Source organism: Delphinus delphis, chromosome 8 (genome assembly GCF_949987515.2).
Source record: "Delphinus delphis chromosome 8, mDelDel1.2, whole genome shotgun sequence".
Classification (NCBI taxonomy): Eukaryota; Metazoa; Chordata; class Mammalia; order Artiodactyla; family Delphinidae; genus Delphinus; species Delphinus delphis.
Window position 1 is genome coordinate 102178301 of NC_082690.1, and position 19739 is coordinate 102198039.

The 19739-nt window shown below is 54.2% G+C and overlaps 1 protein-coding gene across 2 annotated transcripts; it reads left to right on the forward strand.

The window, feature by feature from the left end:
* Positions 1–5308: 5308 nt before the first annotated feature.
* Positions 5309–17269, forward strand: SPINDOC (spindlin interactor and repressor of chromatin binding). 2 transcript variants are annotated; one of them, XM_060017484.1, is made up of 6 exons: positions 5309–5669; positions 8983–9312; positions 9391–9537; positions 9688–9825; positions 9982–10182; positions 16311–17269. In XM_060017484.1, exons 1-6 carry the CDS (start codon positions 5543–5545, stop codon positions 16520–16522), a joined length of 1155 nt encoding a protein of 384 aa, XP_059873467.1. In that variant the 5' UTR covers positions 5309–5542; the 3' UTR covers positions 16523–17269. The 2 variants fall into 2 exon arrangements, with proteins under 2 accessions (XP_059873467.1, XP_059873468.1); XM_060017485.1 differs by lacking the exon at positions 16311–17269 and adding an exon at positions 13646–13706.
* The last annotated feature ends 2470 nt before the right edge of the window (positions 17270–19739 follow it).

A 19739-nucleotide genomic window follows, 5' to 3' on the forward strand; every position in this document is an offset into this window, starting at 1 on the left:
GTGACACCAAAGTGCGAGGCCAGAAGTCATCTGGTGATAGGAGTGTGGTCTACAGCGCCTGGCACCCAAGGCCCATGTGGGCAGTGGACGAGAAACAAGGTTTGAAATGTACTGAGCTAGAAGCTAGTGGATGGGAAATGGTGGGCAATCTCCTGCTAAATGGGAAAAAAAAAAACCCATCTAACAAGGAGAGAATAAGGCTGATGCACAGAAAGAGGCAGAGACTAAGATGGAAAGATCGTACTGGTGGCGTTTGCATCCTGCCTGTCTCCCTGCCCTCCCCATGATCAGGCACTCAGCCCTTCCCTGAATTCATGAGCCAATAAATCCATTTTGTTTGAACAAGATCTTTGCGGTGTAGACACCATAGCTCCTGGAACAGTGCTGGAACTAGAAAGGTGCATGAGAAATAAACCTGCCCTCTGGGAACCCACAAACTGAGGGACTGGGAGATGCTGACAAGTGATTATAGCACGAGTTACACAGTAGAGGTGTTGAAACTGACTCAGGAACCAAGAGAAGGGGACCCCGGGCTACATGCAAGAACTGAATAAGATTTCAGCAAGGAATGACAGTCTAAGTTCTAGGGAATGAATAGTTCAAGCAGTGGCCGCTATGACATCTTTGTTAGGTTATCATTTTTCTGCTTTCAGATGACTTTAAGGTAACCTACGGTAATAGGATTATTGAGCTAAAGAGCATGGACATATATTTATTATGGCTTTTGTAGGCAGCTACAAAATGCCAAGGAAGTTAGGAGTGAAGCCACACCCCTCCTCTTAGCCTTCAAACAGCCCTCTCATCATCTAGCTTCATTTCCCACAGCAGCCCACCCCACCCGCCCCATCTCATCACCAAGACCCCCAATGCCAACAGTAAGAGCTGTATCAAAAGGAAATGCTTCCATTCCACGTCTGGTAACAACCTATCATGGAAAAGTATATAAATGTATATATATAGGAGCTTCCCTGGTGACACATGCCAACGCAGGGGAGACGGGTTCGAGCCCTGGTCTGGGAAGATCCCACATGCCGCGGAACAACTAAACCTGTGCGCCACAACTACTGAAGCCTGCACACCTACAGCCTGCGCTCAGCAACAAGAGAAGCCACCGCAAAGAGAAGCTCGCGCACGGCAACGAAGAGTAGCCCCCAGTCACCGCAACTAGAGAAAGCCCACGTGCAGCAACGAAGACCCAACACAGCCAAAAATAAAATAAAATTTATTTTTAAAAATAAATAAATATATAAAAGTCAACAACGATACCCATTTTAAAAAATATATACTGAACAATAAAATTTGAAACAGTTTGAATCACTTTGCTGTACACCTGAAGTTAACAACATTGTAAGTTAACTACAATTTTTTTTTTTTTAATGTTAAAAAAAAAAAGGCAATGCTTCATCCCAGCTTGGGCCTCCAACCCAGGGGATGATGCGGGGAATGGGCTGGAGCAGCTAATTACTGGAACAGAGGCCATTGTTTTCAACTCTCCTATCTCCAGTCTGTCCTTCCCCTGTTTTAGGAATCTCATAATGCAAGGCCAAACTCCCAAGTTGCAGACACACCTGTCTAGTAAATCTCGACCCTCTCTCCTCCACGTGGGGCTAGCTCAGCAATTAAAATTCCAATTCCTTCAAAAAGGACTCAGCACGGACTACGTAGCTGGGATGGGAACTTGTACCAACTCCATCTAAGATGGTCCAGAGTTTCCCCTCGGATGCTTGGTGCAGAGAGGGCTCCCTCAGCAGCAGGCATGATGGAAAAGAGCTGAAGCTTTGCAGTCCGAATCGCGCTGCGACTTGCAAGTCCTTTGATCTCAAATGACTCCTCTCGGATTCTGTTTCTCTCCCTGTGTGTGTGTGTGTGTGTGTGTGTGTGTGTGTGTGTAAAAGCTAATAATATCTACTTTTTTATTCATTTAACAACTATTTAAAGTTCACTGTGAGGCAGCGTGGTGGTGCTGTAGTGGAAAGAGCAAGGCCAGGGAACTGGCAGAACCAGAGTTGAGTCTTGCTTTTGCAACTGATTGGATTTCATTCAATCTAGGGAAAGATGCAACATGAACCATTATTTTAGGCAACCTAACAAAAAACGCTGCCAAGTTCTGACACAATGATTTCTTATCTCTTGGAATTGGATTTTATAGTCATTAAAAGAGGTCTTTAGACTTACTGATATCTTGAGGTAGATTTTTATCATATATCATTCTTCATATATCTAAAAATAGAAAATGTAAGCAAAATAAATTGGTTAAGGTTGTCAAAGCCCTTGACCAAAGACCACCAGAAACACACTCATAGTCAAAAAAAGTCAGGTTTATTTAACTTGAAGCAGTAAGGAGAGTGCATCCTGGGGACACACTTGTGTGTATCTCCTTAAATCTGGGTTTTTGTTCCACGGTTCTGCGGAGGGATTAGGAAAGTAGGGACCAGTTCTGGATTAAATGCTGTCAAGAAGAAGAGGCAATTCAGACTGGGTATCTTTATAATGCTTACCTAGGAGGCAGGAGGATTCACAGAGGGCTAGAGTTGTATCTTTGGTAAAGAAGCACCAATCGGGAATTCCCTGGTGGCCTAGTGGTTAGGATTCCGGGGGGGCCCAGGTTCAATTCCTGGTCAGGGAACATCCCACAAGCCACGTGGTGTGGCCAAAAAAAAAAAAGGACCGGGCTTCCCTGGTGGCACAGTGGTTGAGAGTCCACCTGCCGATGCAGGGGACACAGGTTCGTGCCCCAGTCCAGGAGGATCCCACATGTCGCGGAGTGGCTGGGCCCGTGAGCCATGGCCACTGAGCCTGCGCGTCCGGAGCCTGTGCTCCGCAACGGGAGAGGCCACAGCAGTGAGAGGCCCGCGTACCACAAAAAAAGACCCAGTCACTCAGAGAAAGGCCAAGTCATTTTTGTGGTCACAAAGTGGCCCCACCTGAGCATCTAAGCATGTTTCATTCTAAGCACTGATAAATAAAAAAATTCAACTGAATAAATCTGAAGATTTAATTGGCTTTATTTAATGATTCAGCATCCTATCCAGTAAACAGAAAAGTGCTCTGCGGAACTGTACAAAATGGAAGGGTTTTACAGAAGGAAGGACGGATGGGTAGGGAAGTTATTAGCAAAAGGAAAGAACTGTTTCAGGCCAGGTCATATTCTTTTTGGGGGGAAGGGAACGGAAGGGGTCTTTATGCAGATTACCTCACTCGTGCTGATCAGGAAATTTCAGATTATCTGTTCATAGGTCACATTCCTGGGAGAGGTTGAAAATGCAATTAAGTCTTGGTTTGCTGTCATGGGGGCAAATGACTCTGTTCTGGGGCCTGTTGTTTCTTCTTCTTCTTCTTTTTTAACAGCATGGTTTATGTTCTGCTGGTATCATCACTATCTGAATATCAGAAGGGCCATCTTACACTTTCTTAGTTCTGGACCAGGGATCCAACCCACGCCCCTTGCAGTGGAAGCACAGAGCCCTAACCACTGGCCTGCCAGGGAAGTCCCCATCTTACACCTTTTTGATAGTCTTAAAACTTCACGTTGATGTCCATTAGAGAAAAAGCACCCCCATTTCAAAGATGTTAACATGTAGGGAAAAATGCTCATGCTAGATTTGATGAAATAGGATTCATGCTGTATTACCCTGGGGAAGTAATTTAACCCTTTAAGGCTCAACTTCCTGCTCTGTAAAATGAGAACAACACAGTCTACTACATAAGACTTGTGAGGTCTAAGAAATAATGTCTACAAAGTGCCTGGTATAATACTGGCTGCATCGCTCAGGGTCCAACCACACAAGCAGGAACCACTCTAAGAACGTAAAAACAGAGAACTTAATGCAGGGGATTGGTGACACGGGTGATGGAAGGGCTGAGAAACCCCACAGCAGACAATGAGGCAACCCAGAGATTAGCAAAAACCAGAAGCTGCCCACACTCCTTAACTGGAGGGACAAACAGAGGAGATGGAATTAGTGGAGCCTGGTGGGGAGGACCACCATGGGAAGTTGGAACCACAGCAGCCTATCCAGTAGGAGGTGGCACCGCAGGGGAGCCTCGCCTGCTGCTGGAGACCTGCCAGAGCCCGAGCAAGAGAGAGAAAGAGAAGAAATAACCTGGCTTTTTCATCCCTCCTAACTTCCAGTCTCCTGCCACTGTCTCCCATTGACCAAACCCAAGCCTGAAAGGCAGCTGTCCTGGAAGCCTGAGAAACTGCACCCTGCAAGGCAATACAGAGCAGAGCAGAAGCGCAAGGAAGGGATCTGTAGCAAAAGGGTAGAGAACAACCATCAGAAATAGGTTAAACAGGCTTGGTAATACCTTTATTTGTAAAACCTTTAAAGTACTGGATACACATGAAAGTAACGAAAGCATTCACTTAAAACCATACTGTAGTCCACATAGACTAGTTCACATCTCCCCTCCCACCGCAACCTACTACAGTATTCTGATTACTACTGTGTCTGGTCTAATACAGTGGCATTTTAAGACGGATTTTTAGTGTCAGGCATGTTCTCCACTGAAATTTCATGAGGGCTTCTACAGCAGAGGGAGATGCCCATTCTATGTCACAGAGGTCAAAGCTCAGCCACAACAGAATTATGCAGCAGCGTCATGGCAACTGGACGCTGGTCTTGGAGCGCTCAAGGACTTCTGCGTGACCTGTGGGGAGGGTCACAATCTCTGGATTCACTTTTAAAAAATGTAAATCACAACCCTCGCGGTGGTTTACGCGCGCCCCCAACACTCCACTTGGCTCTTCATCTTTCCATTCCCTTGTCCAGAAGGCTCCACAATGTTTTTTGAAATAAAGGATGAAATCGTCTAAGAAAACAGATAACGTACCCAAGATCACAGCGCTAGCAAATCGGAAGGAATTCATTCTCTACTCTTCCCACGCCAAGGCGCTTTCCGCTCCCCCACCGGTTCTTTTCGCGCCCCGTACATCCTCTGGCGGAGGAAGGCTTGTTCAGGGAAAAGCAAGAGAGACCCCGCTCAAAATCCTGGCGCACTTGGTAGCGCTCTTCGTGCAGCCAACGTGCCCAACTGGCGTCTCAATAAACGGCGACCCGCCAGGCTCGGCCGGCCGACTCAGGACGCTCCCGGCTCGGGGTAGCTCAGGGTCCTCTCCCGCGGGCCCGAGACCCCCACCCCCGCGCCGGGGGGCAGCCGGAAGCAAGCTGCCCTACCCGCCCCCTGCGGGTCGCGGGGTTTCTAACGGAGCCGCGTGCCCGGGGCGGGGCCACGCGCGATTGGCCGCTCGGAGTCGGGGGCGGGCCCGCAGCGGGCAGGCCGGGCGGGCGCCGACAATGAGCCTCCATAAAAGGGAGCGGCGGGGGGCTAGAGCCCCGGATTGAGCCCTCCCCGCCCGGGGTCCCGACGCTCTAGGTCTCGGGGAGGCCGAGACGCGCCCGTCGCAGGCCGGGCCGGCGAGCGGCGGGCGGCGGGCGGCGGGGAGGGGGCTGCACGGGGCGGGAGGCGGCCGCCGGCTTGCGCGCAGGCCTGCGCGCCAGTCCTCCGGCGTCCGGTCACCGAGAGCCCCCCCGGCCGCGCCATGGCCCTGAAGGCCGAGGGCGCCGCGCTCGACTGCTTCGAGGTGACACTCAAATGCGAGGAAGGGGAGGACGACGAGGAGGCCATGGTGGTGGCCGTAATCCCGCGGCCCGAGCCGATGCTCAGAGGTGAGAATGGGAGGGGAATCCCACTTCCGCGTCACGGTCCGGGGCTCGGGCTTCCCCCCCCACACCAGTCGGGGGTCCGGGTACCCCCTCCCGCGCCTCCAGTCAGGGGCCCAAGCGCCCCCACTCCACTCCGGCCTGGTGCCCGGGCGCCCCCTTCCCCCTTCTGTCTGAGGTACTGGCGCTCTCTTGTTCCACCCCCAGCGGGGTTTGGAATCTCAGGCCTCCCCGAATTCCCCCTCCCCCGCCCAGGGTCTGGAGCCTTCGATCCACGCCCCGCGAGCTCCGGATCTTCCGGTGCCCGAGCGCCCCCTCGCCCGGGCCCAGCACGACGGCTTCGAGGTGACGCTGGCGGGTCCCACCCCTCCCCCCTCCCCTTCCCTCTACCCCCCCGCCGCGGAGGCAGAGACAGAGGCAGGCCCAGGGGCCTGGCCGTATTCTCGGCCGAGGACCGAGGGGCGGCAGGGCCTCCACGCCGGAGCTAGGGGCCCCGCACCTTGGTGTGCGGAGTGATTCGGTGGGTGGAGGCAGGCGCCGCTGCAGCCCGCCAAAAGGTGGATTTTAAGGGCGCTCCGTGCAGAATGCTTTCCTACGCCCCCCTCACCATCCCCGGGCCTTGCGCTTGCATAAGCCACAGGTGTCAGATTCTCGCGCTGCAAGGGTGAAAGTGGTTGCATAGGACACCTAGTTTTGGAAAAGGAGTGCTTGCTACGGGCGCCCTCAGCCACTCTAGAAAGGGATTGGCCTCGGGAAGGGGTTTGAGGAGCAGTCTGGGAGCACTCGCTTTCCCCTCCTCCCTCACCGATTTCTCCAGTCCTCAGGATCTTGCAAACCCTAAGAAAACAAAGAGCCACCTTAGTGGAAGACACACTATTCATGAAAATGCAAAACCTTTTCATTCCTAGATACCCCGTCCCTCAGGGGGACAGTACCCAAAAGGTTGAGAGCAAGGCCGTTCATTTAGCCTCAGCAGGACATGGTGATGTCTCCCTGCACTGCTTCTCCTTTTTGGAATCAAGAGTGCTATAAAATGAGGGAAATAAAGGCCACTACCCGTCTCAGAGCTTTCAATCCAAAAGAGAGGTTCTTTCTGTACTTCTGCTAATATTTCTCGAGTGGTCAGTGCCAGGCTGTCTCAGTTAACCCTCTCAACAACCCTGCGAGAGCATCCTCCTTCCCCAGAGAAGTGAATTCATTCAACAAGTATGTGGGAGCACCTCTTACATGTCAGGCACGGTTTTAGGCTAGGCGTGCTAATAGCTATAAAGAAAGTCGAAACTCTGCTCTTCTGAAACATAGATGTAGATACTAATGACCAAAGATAAATGAAGATAAATAAATGTATAGCATGTCAGGTGGTTCAGAGAACAGGAAATCAAAGTAAGGAGAAAAGAGTGAGGGTGTTTCATTTGGAATATCAAGTGGTCGGGAAAGCCTTCTCTAATAAGGTGAATTTTGAACACAGACCAAAGGAAGCGAGGGAGAGAACCCTGTAGATAATTGGAGGTTAAGAATTTTCGGCAGAGAGAATAGTAAGTACAAAGGTCCTGAAGCAGAAGCTTCTTGAAAGATTTGGGGTGGGAAAGAAAAACAGACGAATTCAAGGTTTTTGGCCTGAGCGACTAGAAGGATGGACTTCCCATTTGCCGAGATGGAAAGACTGGAGTGCAGGCCTGTGGGAGATGGGGAGTTAAGGTTTGAACATGGCAAGTTTGAGAAGTTTATGACACATTCAAGCACAGATGTCAGATGGTAAGTAAGGCATGTGAACCTAAATTTCCTGGGAGAGTCTCGTTAGAGGTATAGACATGGGAGTTGTCAGCAGGCGGGCACTGGGATGAGACCACCAGAGGAAGGAGGTAGATATAGATGGGGTCCCAGGACCGTTGTGGAATGCTCCAGTGATTCCAGTTTAGAGACTGAGTCATTCCTCATCAAACACTGCTGAATGCCACTACATGCCAGGCACCGTGCCGAGTGCTGGAGATACAGTTGTGAAGGATCAAAAATCCATGCTGTCTTGGACCTACAGTGCAGTCAGGAGACAAAGGGAACGAGTAGGAAATGAAGCAGTGAGGGGAGCAGGGAGCTCAGGTGGGGCAGATGGCAGCTTTCTAAGGGACGGCAGACAAGCCTTGGGAGAGAAGACGGCTCTGTTCCGGAGAAGGGACTGGCACGGGTGCCCGAAAAATAGCTCCAGTGAAGTAAGAGAAGAACCAATAGAAGGTGGTGCCCTGGAGTCCCAGGGACAAAAATCAAGATGGAAGAAGCCATCTGTCAAAGGACAAAGTTGAAGAGCTGACCGCTGGGTTTAGCATTGGTGACCTTGACAAGAGCTGTTTTCGAGGAGTGGTGGGAAAGAAAGCCCACCTGCCACCAAGGGGTTCCTGCCCAGAGTCACATCTGAGCGGGGTGCAGCCCAGCCTTGGAGCTAGACCTGAGACCAAGCCGGTTCTCAGACCCATTTCAATGCCACCTCTTCCAGGTAGTCCCCAGGTGTTCGGGTCTCCCATATTTGTCTTTCGCTCCATCTTCTCAGGTGGGAGGGAGGTGCAGCCACAAGGGATCAGAAACCCTGAGCTGCCAGGCTAATGTGGGTCTGAGCCTGCATCCTTTGCTGAGCTGAGAAGGGTTCCCATCCTGTCGGAGCTTATGGTCCATGTGCACAGGGAACAGGTGCTGAGTCGACCAGTAGGGACGAGCTAGGTTACTGCTGTAAAGGCTTTGGGAGGGGAGGCTGTTTCCGACAGGATGGGAGGCCCCTTGAAGGGACCTCAGCAAGTGGAGGAACAGGCATGGATGCCATTCACTGACCCGAGAAGGCTCATTGAGCGTCTCCTCTCCTACGTGCCAGGCCCTGCGGGGACAGTAAGATGACAAAATTTACCATTCTTGTCCTCAAGGAAGTGCTTCGCTGCCGTGGCCTGGTAGTCGCATATGGATATAATCACCTGCCAGGGGTGGGAGGTCAGGAAGGCTTCACAGGGCTGAGGTTTTGAGCAGGGCCATGAAGGAAGTAGAGGACTTTGCCGGACTGGTGGGCTGCCAAGGCCGTAGACATGCAGGAACGCAGTCTGTTGGAAATGCCTGTTGGACCTGTGGTCGGAGACTAGATTGAGGTAGCAGGATGCCGAGGCATGTAGGCTGTGTTTATCGTGGCTAGTGCCTTGTGGGCTCCAGGGGAAGGGAGAAAGAGACTCTAGGTGGGAAAGTTCCTTCCCTACATATGCCACCAGGTTTGGGGAATCCTGTTCTCTGTATTGTTGGTTGTGGGCACCTTTACTGACAGTACCCGCCCCCTCCTCTCCCTCCGTAGTGGCCCAGCAGGAGAAGACCCCACCGCCGAGGCCCAGCCTGCTAGAGGCAGGCAGCGATGGCTGTGAGGAGCCCAGGCAGCAGGTGTCTTGGGAGCAGGAGTTCCTGGTGGGGAACAGCCCGGGAGGCAGCGGGCGGGCACTGTGCATGGTGTGTGGGGCCGAGATCCGGGCCCCCTCGGCGGACACAGCACGCGCCCACATCCTGGAGCAGCACCCTCACACCCTGGACCTGAGCCCTTCCGAGAAGAGCAATATCCTGGAGGCCTGGAGTGAGGGGGTGGCCCTTTTGCAGGACTTCAGGGCCGAGCAGCCGTCCCCGCCCCATTCAGGTAGCTGGGCTGGGGGAGGGGAGGAGGGGGAAGGAAAAGTCAGGACTCTTGTTGCTCACTGGCATCTGCCCCCTTCAGACTCAGGCCAGGAGGTCGAAGTGGACCCAGACTCCGACCCGGACCCCGAAATGCCAGCAGAGATTGTCGTTCTCCTCGACTCCGAGGACAACCCCTCCCTCCCTAGAAGGAGCCGGCCCAGGGGACTCCGCCCTCTGGAGCTTCCTGGTCAGTCATCCCAAAGCCTCAGAGGCTGAGTTGGGGGGAGGGGAAGCATGGGCCTTGCCATCTGGGTGGAGAGAGGCTGCTGGGCAGATACCCTCAGCAGCCCTGTGGTTACGGCAATCAGGCCTCTTAAAAAGGTCTTGTCTTTTGCAGCGGCCCCTGTCCCAGAGCCGGTAAGCAAGAAGCCACGTGGTCAGAGATGGAAGGAGCCCCCTGGGGAGGAGCCGGTCAGAAAGAAAAGAGGCAGACCCATGACCAAAACCCTGGACCTGGACCCGGACCCGGACCCAGGTGAAGGCGAGGAAGGTGTGGGCTCCAGGAGGAAAGCTAGGACCCTGGTGGGGGGGGGGGGGGATGCGTGGCAGAGGGCACCTGCACCTCAGCTGAGGTCATGGGCTCAGCCCTTGGGAGTCTGACCTCACAGTTCCATCCTGTCCTCCCTTCCAGATCCCCCCTCACCCGGCTCACCCACCGAGACTTTTGCGGCTCCCGCCGAGGTCCGACACTTCACCGACGGCAGCTTCCCCGCTGGCTTCGTCCTCCAGCTCTTCTCCCACACCCAGCTCAGGGCCTCAGACAGCAAGGACTCGCCCAAAGAGGGGAGAGTAGCAGAAGGAGGTCTTCTCCAGCCGGAAAGCCCCTCCCCAGGTGAGCTCGTGAGAGAGGCTGACAAGTGCGGGGTCAGGAAGGCCGCATCCCTGGGGTCTGGCCTCCACGAGGCTGCTTGGCAGCAGAGCCCAGGCTAGAGATGGCAGGTGGATTTAAATACAGTAGCCAGCCAGAGAGCTGAGTTTTTTTGTGAGCTCCTTGGGAGTGTCCTGGCTGGTTGGTAGGTTGGGTTAGGCCAGTGCTCCCCAAAAGCCCGACACCCATCACCGCAGTTAAGGTTGATTCCAGCTGGAGCCTGAGGTGCCCACCTTGGCCCCGGTGGACCAGGGGCCTAGATGGGACCGATAGCAGAATAGGCGGGGCGAGCACTCAGCAGACACCTCAGCTCAGTTTACGTCTAATAATAGCAGTAAGCGCTTGTGTTTTTATCATGTTCTCCGATTTTAAGAAACTCATATGCAGCTCATCTGGCCCTTATAAAAGTATCTTTTCCAGATGGACCGACAGAGTCTCAGAGAGATGGTTCCTCCTCTACGGTCCTTGTATTCATTTCCTGAGACTGCTGTAACAAACTGCCACAAACTTCGTGGCTTACAACAACACAGATATACTACTTTTTAGTCCCGGAGGTCAGAGAACTGGAACGGGTCTCACTGGGCTACAGTCAGGGTGTCAGCAGGGCTGGGTTCCTTTCTGGCTCGTAAAGGAGGAAGTCTTGCCTCTGCCAGCTTCTAGCAGCTGCCTGTGTTCCTTGGCTTGTGCCCTCCTTCCATCTTCAAAGCAGGCCGTGGCCAGTGCAGTCTTTCTCAGGATGCCACTTTTGGGTCTGACTCTTCTGCCTTCTCCTTCCCCTTTAAAGGCCCTTGCGATTACACTGAGCCCACCCAGACCATCCAGATCTCTGTTTCATTTTAAAGTTGGCTGATGAACAATGTCAGTTCCATCTGTGGTCTTAATTCTCCCTTGCCGTGTAAGATACCGTATTCACAGGTCCTGGGGATTAGGACTTGAACGTCTTTGGGGGACCGGTATACTGCTACCACAGTCACGTAACCTAGCAGTAGCAGAATTGAGATGAGACTGGCCTGTGTTCCAGCAGGGCAGGGCTGAGCCTGGTTCCTCTCTCTCTTCATCTCGCCAGGCCAGGCCCTGCTTGCAGCATCTCAGACGCAAAATTGTTTTTTCTTTTTTTTTCTTTCTTTTTTGGCTGTGTTGGATCGTCGTTGCTGTGCACGGGCTTTCTCTAGTTGTGGCGAGCGGGGGCTAGTCTTCATTGCGGTGGCTTCTCTTGTTGCGGAGCACAGGCTCTAGGTGCGCGGGCTTCAGTACTTGTGGCTCGTGGGCTCAGTAGTTGTGGCTCGTGGGCTGTAGAGCGCAGGCTCAGTAATTGTGGCACACAGGCCTAGTTGCTTCACCGCGTGTGGGATCTTCCCGGACCAGGGCTCAAACCTGCGTCCCCTGCATTGGCAGGCAGACTCTTAACCACTGCGCCACCAGGGAAGCCCCAGAAAGTGATTCTTGAAGGAGTGAATGTGTGACGCAGAGAGTGCCTCGTCCCGCCTGCCTGAAATGGGCGTTTGGAGTTGGAGCCCTGAGAAAGATGGCGCACGGGGTGCTGGAGGCTCCCCAGAGCAGGGCTCTCAAAAAGGAGATGTACTTTTTGCCTAAATAAAAAGGCAAACCTGTCACTTCAGCCCACATCACTCAGTGGTGACCACTGTCAAAAATTTGGCTTGCGTCCTTCGGACCTTTTCCGAAGCTCCGTGCACGTCTCTGCACATGTGCTTTCATGTATTTATTCTTTACCACTTTTTCTAGTCTGGAGGCAGGCCTCAGCCCTGTGAGGTTGTAACTGTCTCAGGTTTCAGCTTGAGTCACCTTCCAGTCCTGCTTCCCCAGGACTGTGCTCTGCCTGGACTTGAGTGTCTCCCGGGCCCCCTCGTATTGTCAGTGGACCCCTGCTCTAAATGGCTGATCTCTTCCACTGGCTGATGAGTCCTCTGGTTTCATTCTTGAAAGTGGGGGCTTTATTTTGACCCCTGGGGTACCCTCTGCCCAAACCCCACCTGTGTGGAGTGACCAATAGGTGAGAAGGGCATCCTTGAGATCTCAGGTTTATTTGGGGTGAGTGGGCAAAGCCTGAGATTTGGGGTTCAGCAAGCTGATTGAATGAGTGAGAGGGATGGAGAGGGCTGAGAGGTGTTCCCGGCAGAGGCCGGGGCCTGTGGAGGTTGGAGACAGTCCAGAAACTGCAGGAGGCACTAAGTGACACAGCAGCAAGTGTTCCGCAGCCCAGCTATGGGAAATGACAGGAGTGCCACAGCCTTTGTCCCCACGAAACTCACAGTCTGCCTAAGGGTACAAGTCAGCAGATAGAGAATAGTGTGGTGCCCACGATGGTTCTGTGCCGAGCACAGGCTCCAGACCAGTGGTTTCAGGTCGGTTTGGGGTTTTAAGTACCCAAAGCTCAGATTTCCCAGAAACCTGTGAGGCTTCAACCAGAATGTCTCTACTTTGAGTTGTTTTATTTATTGAAACTCTTCAAAGATCTTATTTGAGTAAAGATCCTACCACTTTAAATCAAGGATATAAAAGTGGGGGGGCGGGGAGTCACTGTGGTCAGGTCAGCTGACCTAATGGATATGTGTGTCAAGCAGTCAGGGACGACTTGCTGGACTTTCAGGGGCCTCCCAGGCTGAAGGTGGGGACCTGGCCAGGAGAGGAGGTGAGCCCTGAGGGCCCACTCGCACACAGTGGGAAAAAGCCTCCTGCTGGGGTGTGTGTGTGTGCAGATAGTGGAAAAAAGCCTCTTTGTCCTGCTGGGGTGTGGGGGAGGGGAGTGTGGGGGGTGAGGGGTGTCAGCACCTAGAACAGGGCCTGGTTGTGTGTGTGTGTGAGATAGAGCACCTAGAACAGGGCCTGGGGGGGGGGGGTGTGTGTGTGTGTGTGTGTGTGTGAGAGAGAGAGAGAGAGAGAGAGAGAGAGCGCACCTAGAACGGCCTGGCACCAAGAAAGCCCTCAGGGAAGATTTTTTGACAGATGAGTGGATGGCGGCTGCCTTCACTCGTCATCCTGGTGGTGACATGTCCAGAGTCTCTGCTCAGAGACAAGCCTTAGTGAGAAACGAGAGAAGTGGGCCCCAGCCACCCCCTGGAGAAGGTGTACACATTTACACACACATGCACACGTGTGGAGGAAGGGGAGGGGAGGAAGTGGGGAAGCAGAGCAGTTTGGGCCAGGAGAGAAGTCGGGGCGGTTCTGGGGTTGGGGTGCTGCAGCTTGTCCCAGGGACAGAGAAGTCCTCCTGGCTTGCTCTGACGGCCTGGGGCTCTGCTCATGCACTGCTTCTGAAAGAAGATCTCTCTACCGCACCTCAGGCCTCGCTCTCCTGAAACACCCCTTCCCACCACCCACCCCTTTGCCCTCCCTGCTGTCAGGAAGAATTGGCACTTAATTCCAATGTACTGAATTCTTTTAATGTATTTTTTCCTGAAATCCACAGGACCACCTTATAAAGGATTATTATGTCCACTTTACAGAAGAGGAAACTGAGCCTTGGGCAGGTGTGTTTCACCCATGTGACTCCCCGCCTGCAATGAGGGCCAGGAATCAGTTCTCTGTCAGACCAGGAGCTGTTCTTCTCTCTGGGTCTTCCCCATCAGCCTACGCAAAGCTGTTCTTTCTCCCTTCTTGCCCCCTCATCGCATCGTAGCCACCGTCCCGTTTATCCCCGAGCCTTTGCAGCAGAGCTGGAGCGCTCTTCTGTACTGTCTCCAATCTGTCCTTAGAAGCCACTTGAGTCAAACGCATGCTCACCACCCTACACTAAAATGGCTTTTTTGGCAACATTGCCATTGACTTCCATAAAGTTAGATCTGGTGGTCAGTTCTCAGTCCTTATCTTTCCTGACCTGGCAAAAACAAGGAACCCCTCCCTCCTTCCCTCCTTCCTGGAGACCCTTTCTGCCCTTGGCCTCTCGGGCAGCAGCATGCCTGGGTTGCACCTGCCTCTCTTGCTTGTTCTTTCCTAGCTCCCCAAGTGGGATCCTATGGTTGTTTTTCTTTCCATTTCTGGAACATATGTTCCTTTGGGTCAGGATGTTTGCCTGTTTCATTTACTGTGTGATATCCCCAGTGCCCAGCACAGAATAGGTGCTGCTTCTGTATTTGGTGGATGAATGAATGACCCAACCGTGGGTCAGGGTCTGCACTCAACGCCCTGGGTGATCCCGTCCAGGCTCACAGCTTGAAGGACAGTTCCTGTGCTCACAGTCCCGCTTTTCTCCTCCACCCCAGACCTCTCCCTTCGGTTCCAGCCTCTCTCTTACCCGTATGACGTGTCTGATTGGTTGCCTAAAAGATCCCCCAAACTCGGAGTTTCTGACGGCGTTTCTGAACGGAACCCCCGGTCTCCTCCCCTCACCTCCAGCCACTCTATTCGCCCCCAGTCTTCCCTTACCCAGGAAGCTGGCAGCCCCGTTCTTCAGTTTGCTTGGACCAAACCCTCAGAGTCATCATCTTCTGTCTCTCTCAGACCCCACATCCGTCCATCAGCAAATCCTGTTAGCCCCACCTCCAAGATGCTCAGAATTGACCCCCTGTCACTACCCCTACTGCTGCTACTTTCATCCAAGCTTCCTTAACAACCTTTGAACTTGTCTCCTAGCTTCTGAGCTTTGCCCTCTGTGGTCGGTCTCATACAGCAGCCAGAGCCCCTGTTGAAACACAAGTGGGATCCTGGCACTGCTCTGCTCAGAGCTCTCCAGCACCGTCGCTGTCGCACTTCAGATAAAAGTCAGAGTCCTCGTGGAGACCAGTGGTCCTCAAACCAGGATCTTCACCTCTTCTGCCCACCAGGGCATCTGCATTTGCTCTTCCTCCCGTCAGGAATGCTGTTCCCCAGCTAGACACGCCACTGACTCCTCGCTTCCTGTATGTTTTGCTCACGCACCAGCTCTGTGGGGCCCTCCCTGCTACCCCGTCCCCTTCCCTGGTGTACTTTACTTTGCTTCTGTCTGTATATGTCACATTGCATTCTTGCTTGTTCATCCTGTTTATTGGCTCTCAGCACTGGAATGTAAATTCCAGGAAGGCCACTTGGCCCGCTGCATGTTCTGGGGAAGCCCCGGCAACTGGACTAGTGTCGGGCGCAGTATAGTTGCCCAGTAAGTTATTGTTGAATTAGGGAGCCAGTGAGTAGGCTCCACTTGCCCTCGAGGAGCTTAGAGTTTGTCAGGGAGACAAACCAGCTCATGTGACTACAAAGCAGAACTTGTTCAGTCGCACGACCCAGTGGCAGCCATTGAGTCGTTTTAAATCCCGGCAAACAGTACAGCAAAATCGTACCTGTTTTCTCTGCCAGATTTTAAATCATTGGGTCTCTAGAAACAGTGCAGAAGAAAACCACAAATAATACAGACGCCGCAACAGTTACAGTCACCGTTTTCTGGCTTTGTTTTTTGATGTAACTTTGGCGTGTGCCCGTGCCAAACCGGACATTTTGGTACCTGAACAGTGGCTGTCAGCCGTTCATGTTCCCCTGTCTTAAGACCTGGTTTTGTCCATTGTGAGTAGCTCCGCCACGCTGCTAAGTTGGACATCTGACCCCTGCGTGGTAGGTATTGACTCGGGAGATGAAGAGCCTGGTTGAGCTTCCAGAGCAGAGCTGAATGTTAACCCAGGACTCTCTGTCCAGTGCTCTCTCCTCCGCCCTGCATATTCACCTGGTTGCTCCTTTGTGGGCACAGTCATGTCTTTTTCTGCTTTGGGGTGTTCCCCACCCCACCACCTCTGCCCACACAAGGCAGAACCCATCAGGCTAGGGTGCCCAGTACGTCCTAGATGAAACGGAGTCAGCTGAAGGTAGTTGAGGGGAGCGGAGTACAGCACTAAGCGTCCGTGTGCCACAATACATGAGGGAGGAAGGCTGCGGAGGGCCTGCGCTGATGCCTGCGGAGGCGCGATGCCCTTGCGGTTGGTGCTGGTCCTTGGATGATCCAGGAGCACAGCCTCCCACTGTCCCCAGGCTTCTCCTCAGACCACAGGTCCTGGGCTATGGAACTGAAGGCCAGGAAATGGGGGTGTGGTTTACAGAGACCCTCGGGGGACATCCTCAAGGTGCGTTGTCTGGAGGGCCCTGACTCTCTCTCTGCTCCCATCCTTGCCCAGCTCCCCCTCCGGGGCTTCGCGGGACGCTGGATCTCCAGGTTATCCGCGTGCGGCTGGAGGAGCCCCCGGCAGTCAGCCTCCTGCAAGACTGGTCCAAGCATCCCCAGGGCACCAAGGGTGTGGGAGCAGGTGACAGCCCAGAATGGCCCGCGGTTCTGTCGGAATCCAGCACCACTGTCGGGGGGCAGCCAGAGGCAGGGAGTGGCCTGTAGGTTCTTTTCAGGGCGGGGAGAGGAGGCTTGTCACCCTTCGGCTTATCACTCAGAGCTGCCCAGCTCGGCCACCTGATGGAGAGTAAAACCAGGTGCCAAGGCAGGATGGAGGAGAGGAAGGTGGGCAGCATCCGCTATGACTCGGGGACGCTGGAAAATGTCTCCCCGAGTGAGGCGTGAGGCCAGGCCCTGAGGGGGACGGGGTGCCGAGGGCTGTCGTGCGGTAGGGCATTGGGCCTTTGGAGAACACCCACCCGATCCTTTTGCTGACCCAGACCTCTCTGTCCCCCTGACCTCCTCCCACCTTCTCAGCCCCCCACCATTCTCCCTTGGCACAGTGCCTTACGCAAGAGGTGGTCGTGACGGTGTTGAACTGAGTCCCACTACCTCGGGGGACGCCTCTCCTCCCCCACCCGTTTTGGCTCCTAAACCAGGAGGCCTCCATTACCTCTTCTTCCTGCTCCATCCCTGCAGGTGGCTGAAGTAGCCTACCTGGGGGCTCCGTCACTCACACTCTCCTCTTCACCCCTTTTCCTGTTGTATATATCTCCTTTGTTGACAATAAATTATTTTTTTTTATTAAGAGAGTTCCGTCTGGGCCGTCATTGGGGGAAGGGGTTTGCTAGCAGGATATCCGGCCTCCTGGAGCGACCTTGAGGAGGGCTAAGAGGTGATCCTGGGTGTGAGCCAGAAAGCTGCTGCCCCAGAGGCTGGAACAGGGTCAGGGCAGGCTTTGTTGGGCCAGCAGACCGAGGCCGAGTCAGTTAGCAGGGCACCTCGCCCCCTCCCCTTACCCGTGTCCTCCAAATGGGGTCAGAAACACCTTTAACATGTACCTTCTGAGTCACTTGGTAAGCCTCTGTCTGTCCAAGACAGGCCACACTGGGGGGCCCAGGGGAGGAGCTGAGACTTAACATGACCTTTACAAAGTGCCCTGGCTGTGCCCAGTGTGCAGGGAAAGAGAAGCCTCCCCTCCCCCTGCCCCAGGAAAGGAAGGCAGGCGGTGGGGTCCTGAACGCCCCCAACCTTTCAGCGCTGAACGCTCAGCCTCATGGTCTGCCCGCCCTCTCCTCGGCTTAATTACACCAAGCCTTTGGCTGGTTTTCCTGTTCCCCAGACCCAGAGGTGGGTCCACTTGGATCTCTTCACCAGATTCCTAACCCCTTATCCTCCTAAATTAACCGTCACCAACTGAATCTGTGTAGGGTTGTGTTTTTCCTCTTTGGTGAAGGGGGCTCTCAAGAGAGGCACAGAGGGCTCTCAGATCCCAAACTTCACTGTCCCGTTCAGAATCCGGGGGTGAGTGGGATAAATAGGGCCATCCACCCTCTGCACCTGGACTGCTGATGGATCCCGTGCAGCCGGGGAGGGGCGGGGCAGAGGCAGGGCTCCCAGGGCAGTTGCTCCTGTGTGACACCAACCCCATCAGGTTTTGAGACTGACCAGAGAGCTGGTCCCTAAATAAGGAAGGGTGTGGGCTTGAGCGCGCTGTGCTGTGTGCCCGTCTGAGCTGGTGTCCCCCGTGGGCTCAACCAGGTGTGAGTGATCTCAGCGTGGTTGACTCATGGGAAGTGGTCCTTTCTCCCCATCTGACGAGCTCGGGAGAAAGAGCCCAGAGACATCTGGGGCCCTCTTCCAGGGGAGACCAGAAGATTTGTGGTGTGGTGGGGGGAAGAGGGCAAGGATTCAGGACCCCTCGTGTCGAGGGCGGCTGCACCAGCGCGTGATGTCAGGGGGCCATAGAACTACCCTGTATCTCTACCACCATTTCGGCAAATTGGCAAAACTTGTATCCTTCCTAAGAGGAAGAAATAAGTAATGCTGAAAGTTTGGCTCTGAAACACAGACTGTGAATTGTCACAGGTGGTCGCTGTCCGTCCTTTCAATCGTGTGACTGTGTTTACATTTATGCCAATGTGCTTTTAAAACAATGTGGCTGTGTTGCTGGGTGTTGACAGTTGGGAGAACTTACATAAAAGCTCCTCGTGCAATTGTGAAGCTAAGTGCACCTTCGCGGCTGTTCATTATGATTGAAGGTTTGGCCCGCTAGACTGTGAGCTCCTTCCGGGCGAGGGCTGGATTGCATTGACTCCATTTTCCTAGCGCCCTGCATAGGGTCCGGTGCATAGTAGGTGCTTAATAAATGTTTGTCTGCTGACCTCTTGGTGCGTATTCCTATGCGACGTTTGTGCAGTGCGGGCCGGTCCCTGCAGTGTGGTCCTCTGCATGAGGTGGCTGCCATGGTGACTGCTGGTGACGTGGTTGTTCCACGGCTTAAGCCCCACATCCTGGGTGGCAGGGATCTGCCCAGCCTCGGCCAGGACCCCAGGGACTCCGTGAGCATGTGTGGCTGGGAGCTGCCTGTGGGCACCTCTGGGCTTCCAGGGAGAGGTGGAGAGAGTGGAGCCCGGGGAATGGCTCCACCCAGAGTGCAGAAGGGAGTTTCTGAACGTAGGGGTCTGCCACCTGGGCCAGAGCCACAGTCCTAGAGCCTGTGACACCAAGAAAGCCTCCTTTGCAAATATCAGCGACCCGAGTGGCTGATGGTGGTGACGTTCTCCAGGTGTGATGCTGGAGTCCAGCCACGACCAGGTGAAGGAGCTGGGGAAGAGGATGCCGCCGCCCGACCCCTGAGCCGTACCCCCGCCCCTTGTCCCCAGTACTCCTTTGTGCTCTGAAGGCGGCCACCTGCCACCCTTCACAACTGCCCTCCTTGGGGTCCAGTCAGGGAGCTCTTTTTGGAGACCAGTAACAGCCCTGAGGGCAAAGGCAGTCCGAGACCAGGGAAGAAGCAGCCCCTTCCCTCCTTGAAGAGAAACTGCAGTGTGTACGGCCGTGGTTGGAAAGGGGGGAGCACGGTTGGAAAAGGGGGAGGGTCACCGGCTGGGCCCCGTGCAGCGCCCAGTCCCGTCACTGCTCTGGTCCGGACTCCGCGGCTCCTCCAACCTGCTCTCCCTTTCCAGGGCCCCCCCCACCCCATTCCTCACACACACAGCCAGGCTGCAGAGCGGCTGGAATGAGACTGCCTTCACGGTGTGAAGTCCTGCACACCCCTGAGGTGTGGAGGAGGCTGGGGGCTGGGGTGCGAGAGCACCTCTGAGGGGATTGCAGCCTCTGCGTCTGTCCCCACGGAGGGCCTTTTGGGAAGGGGGCACCAGCTGACCTCCCCAAGGCAGGGTGGGGGCTGCTGCTTGCAGGTGTGACAGGTGAGGTGACT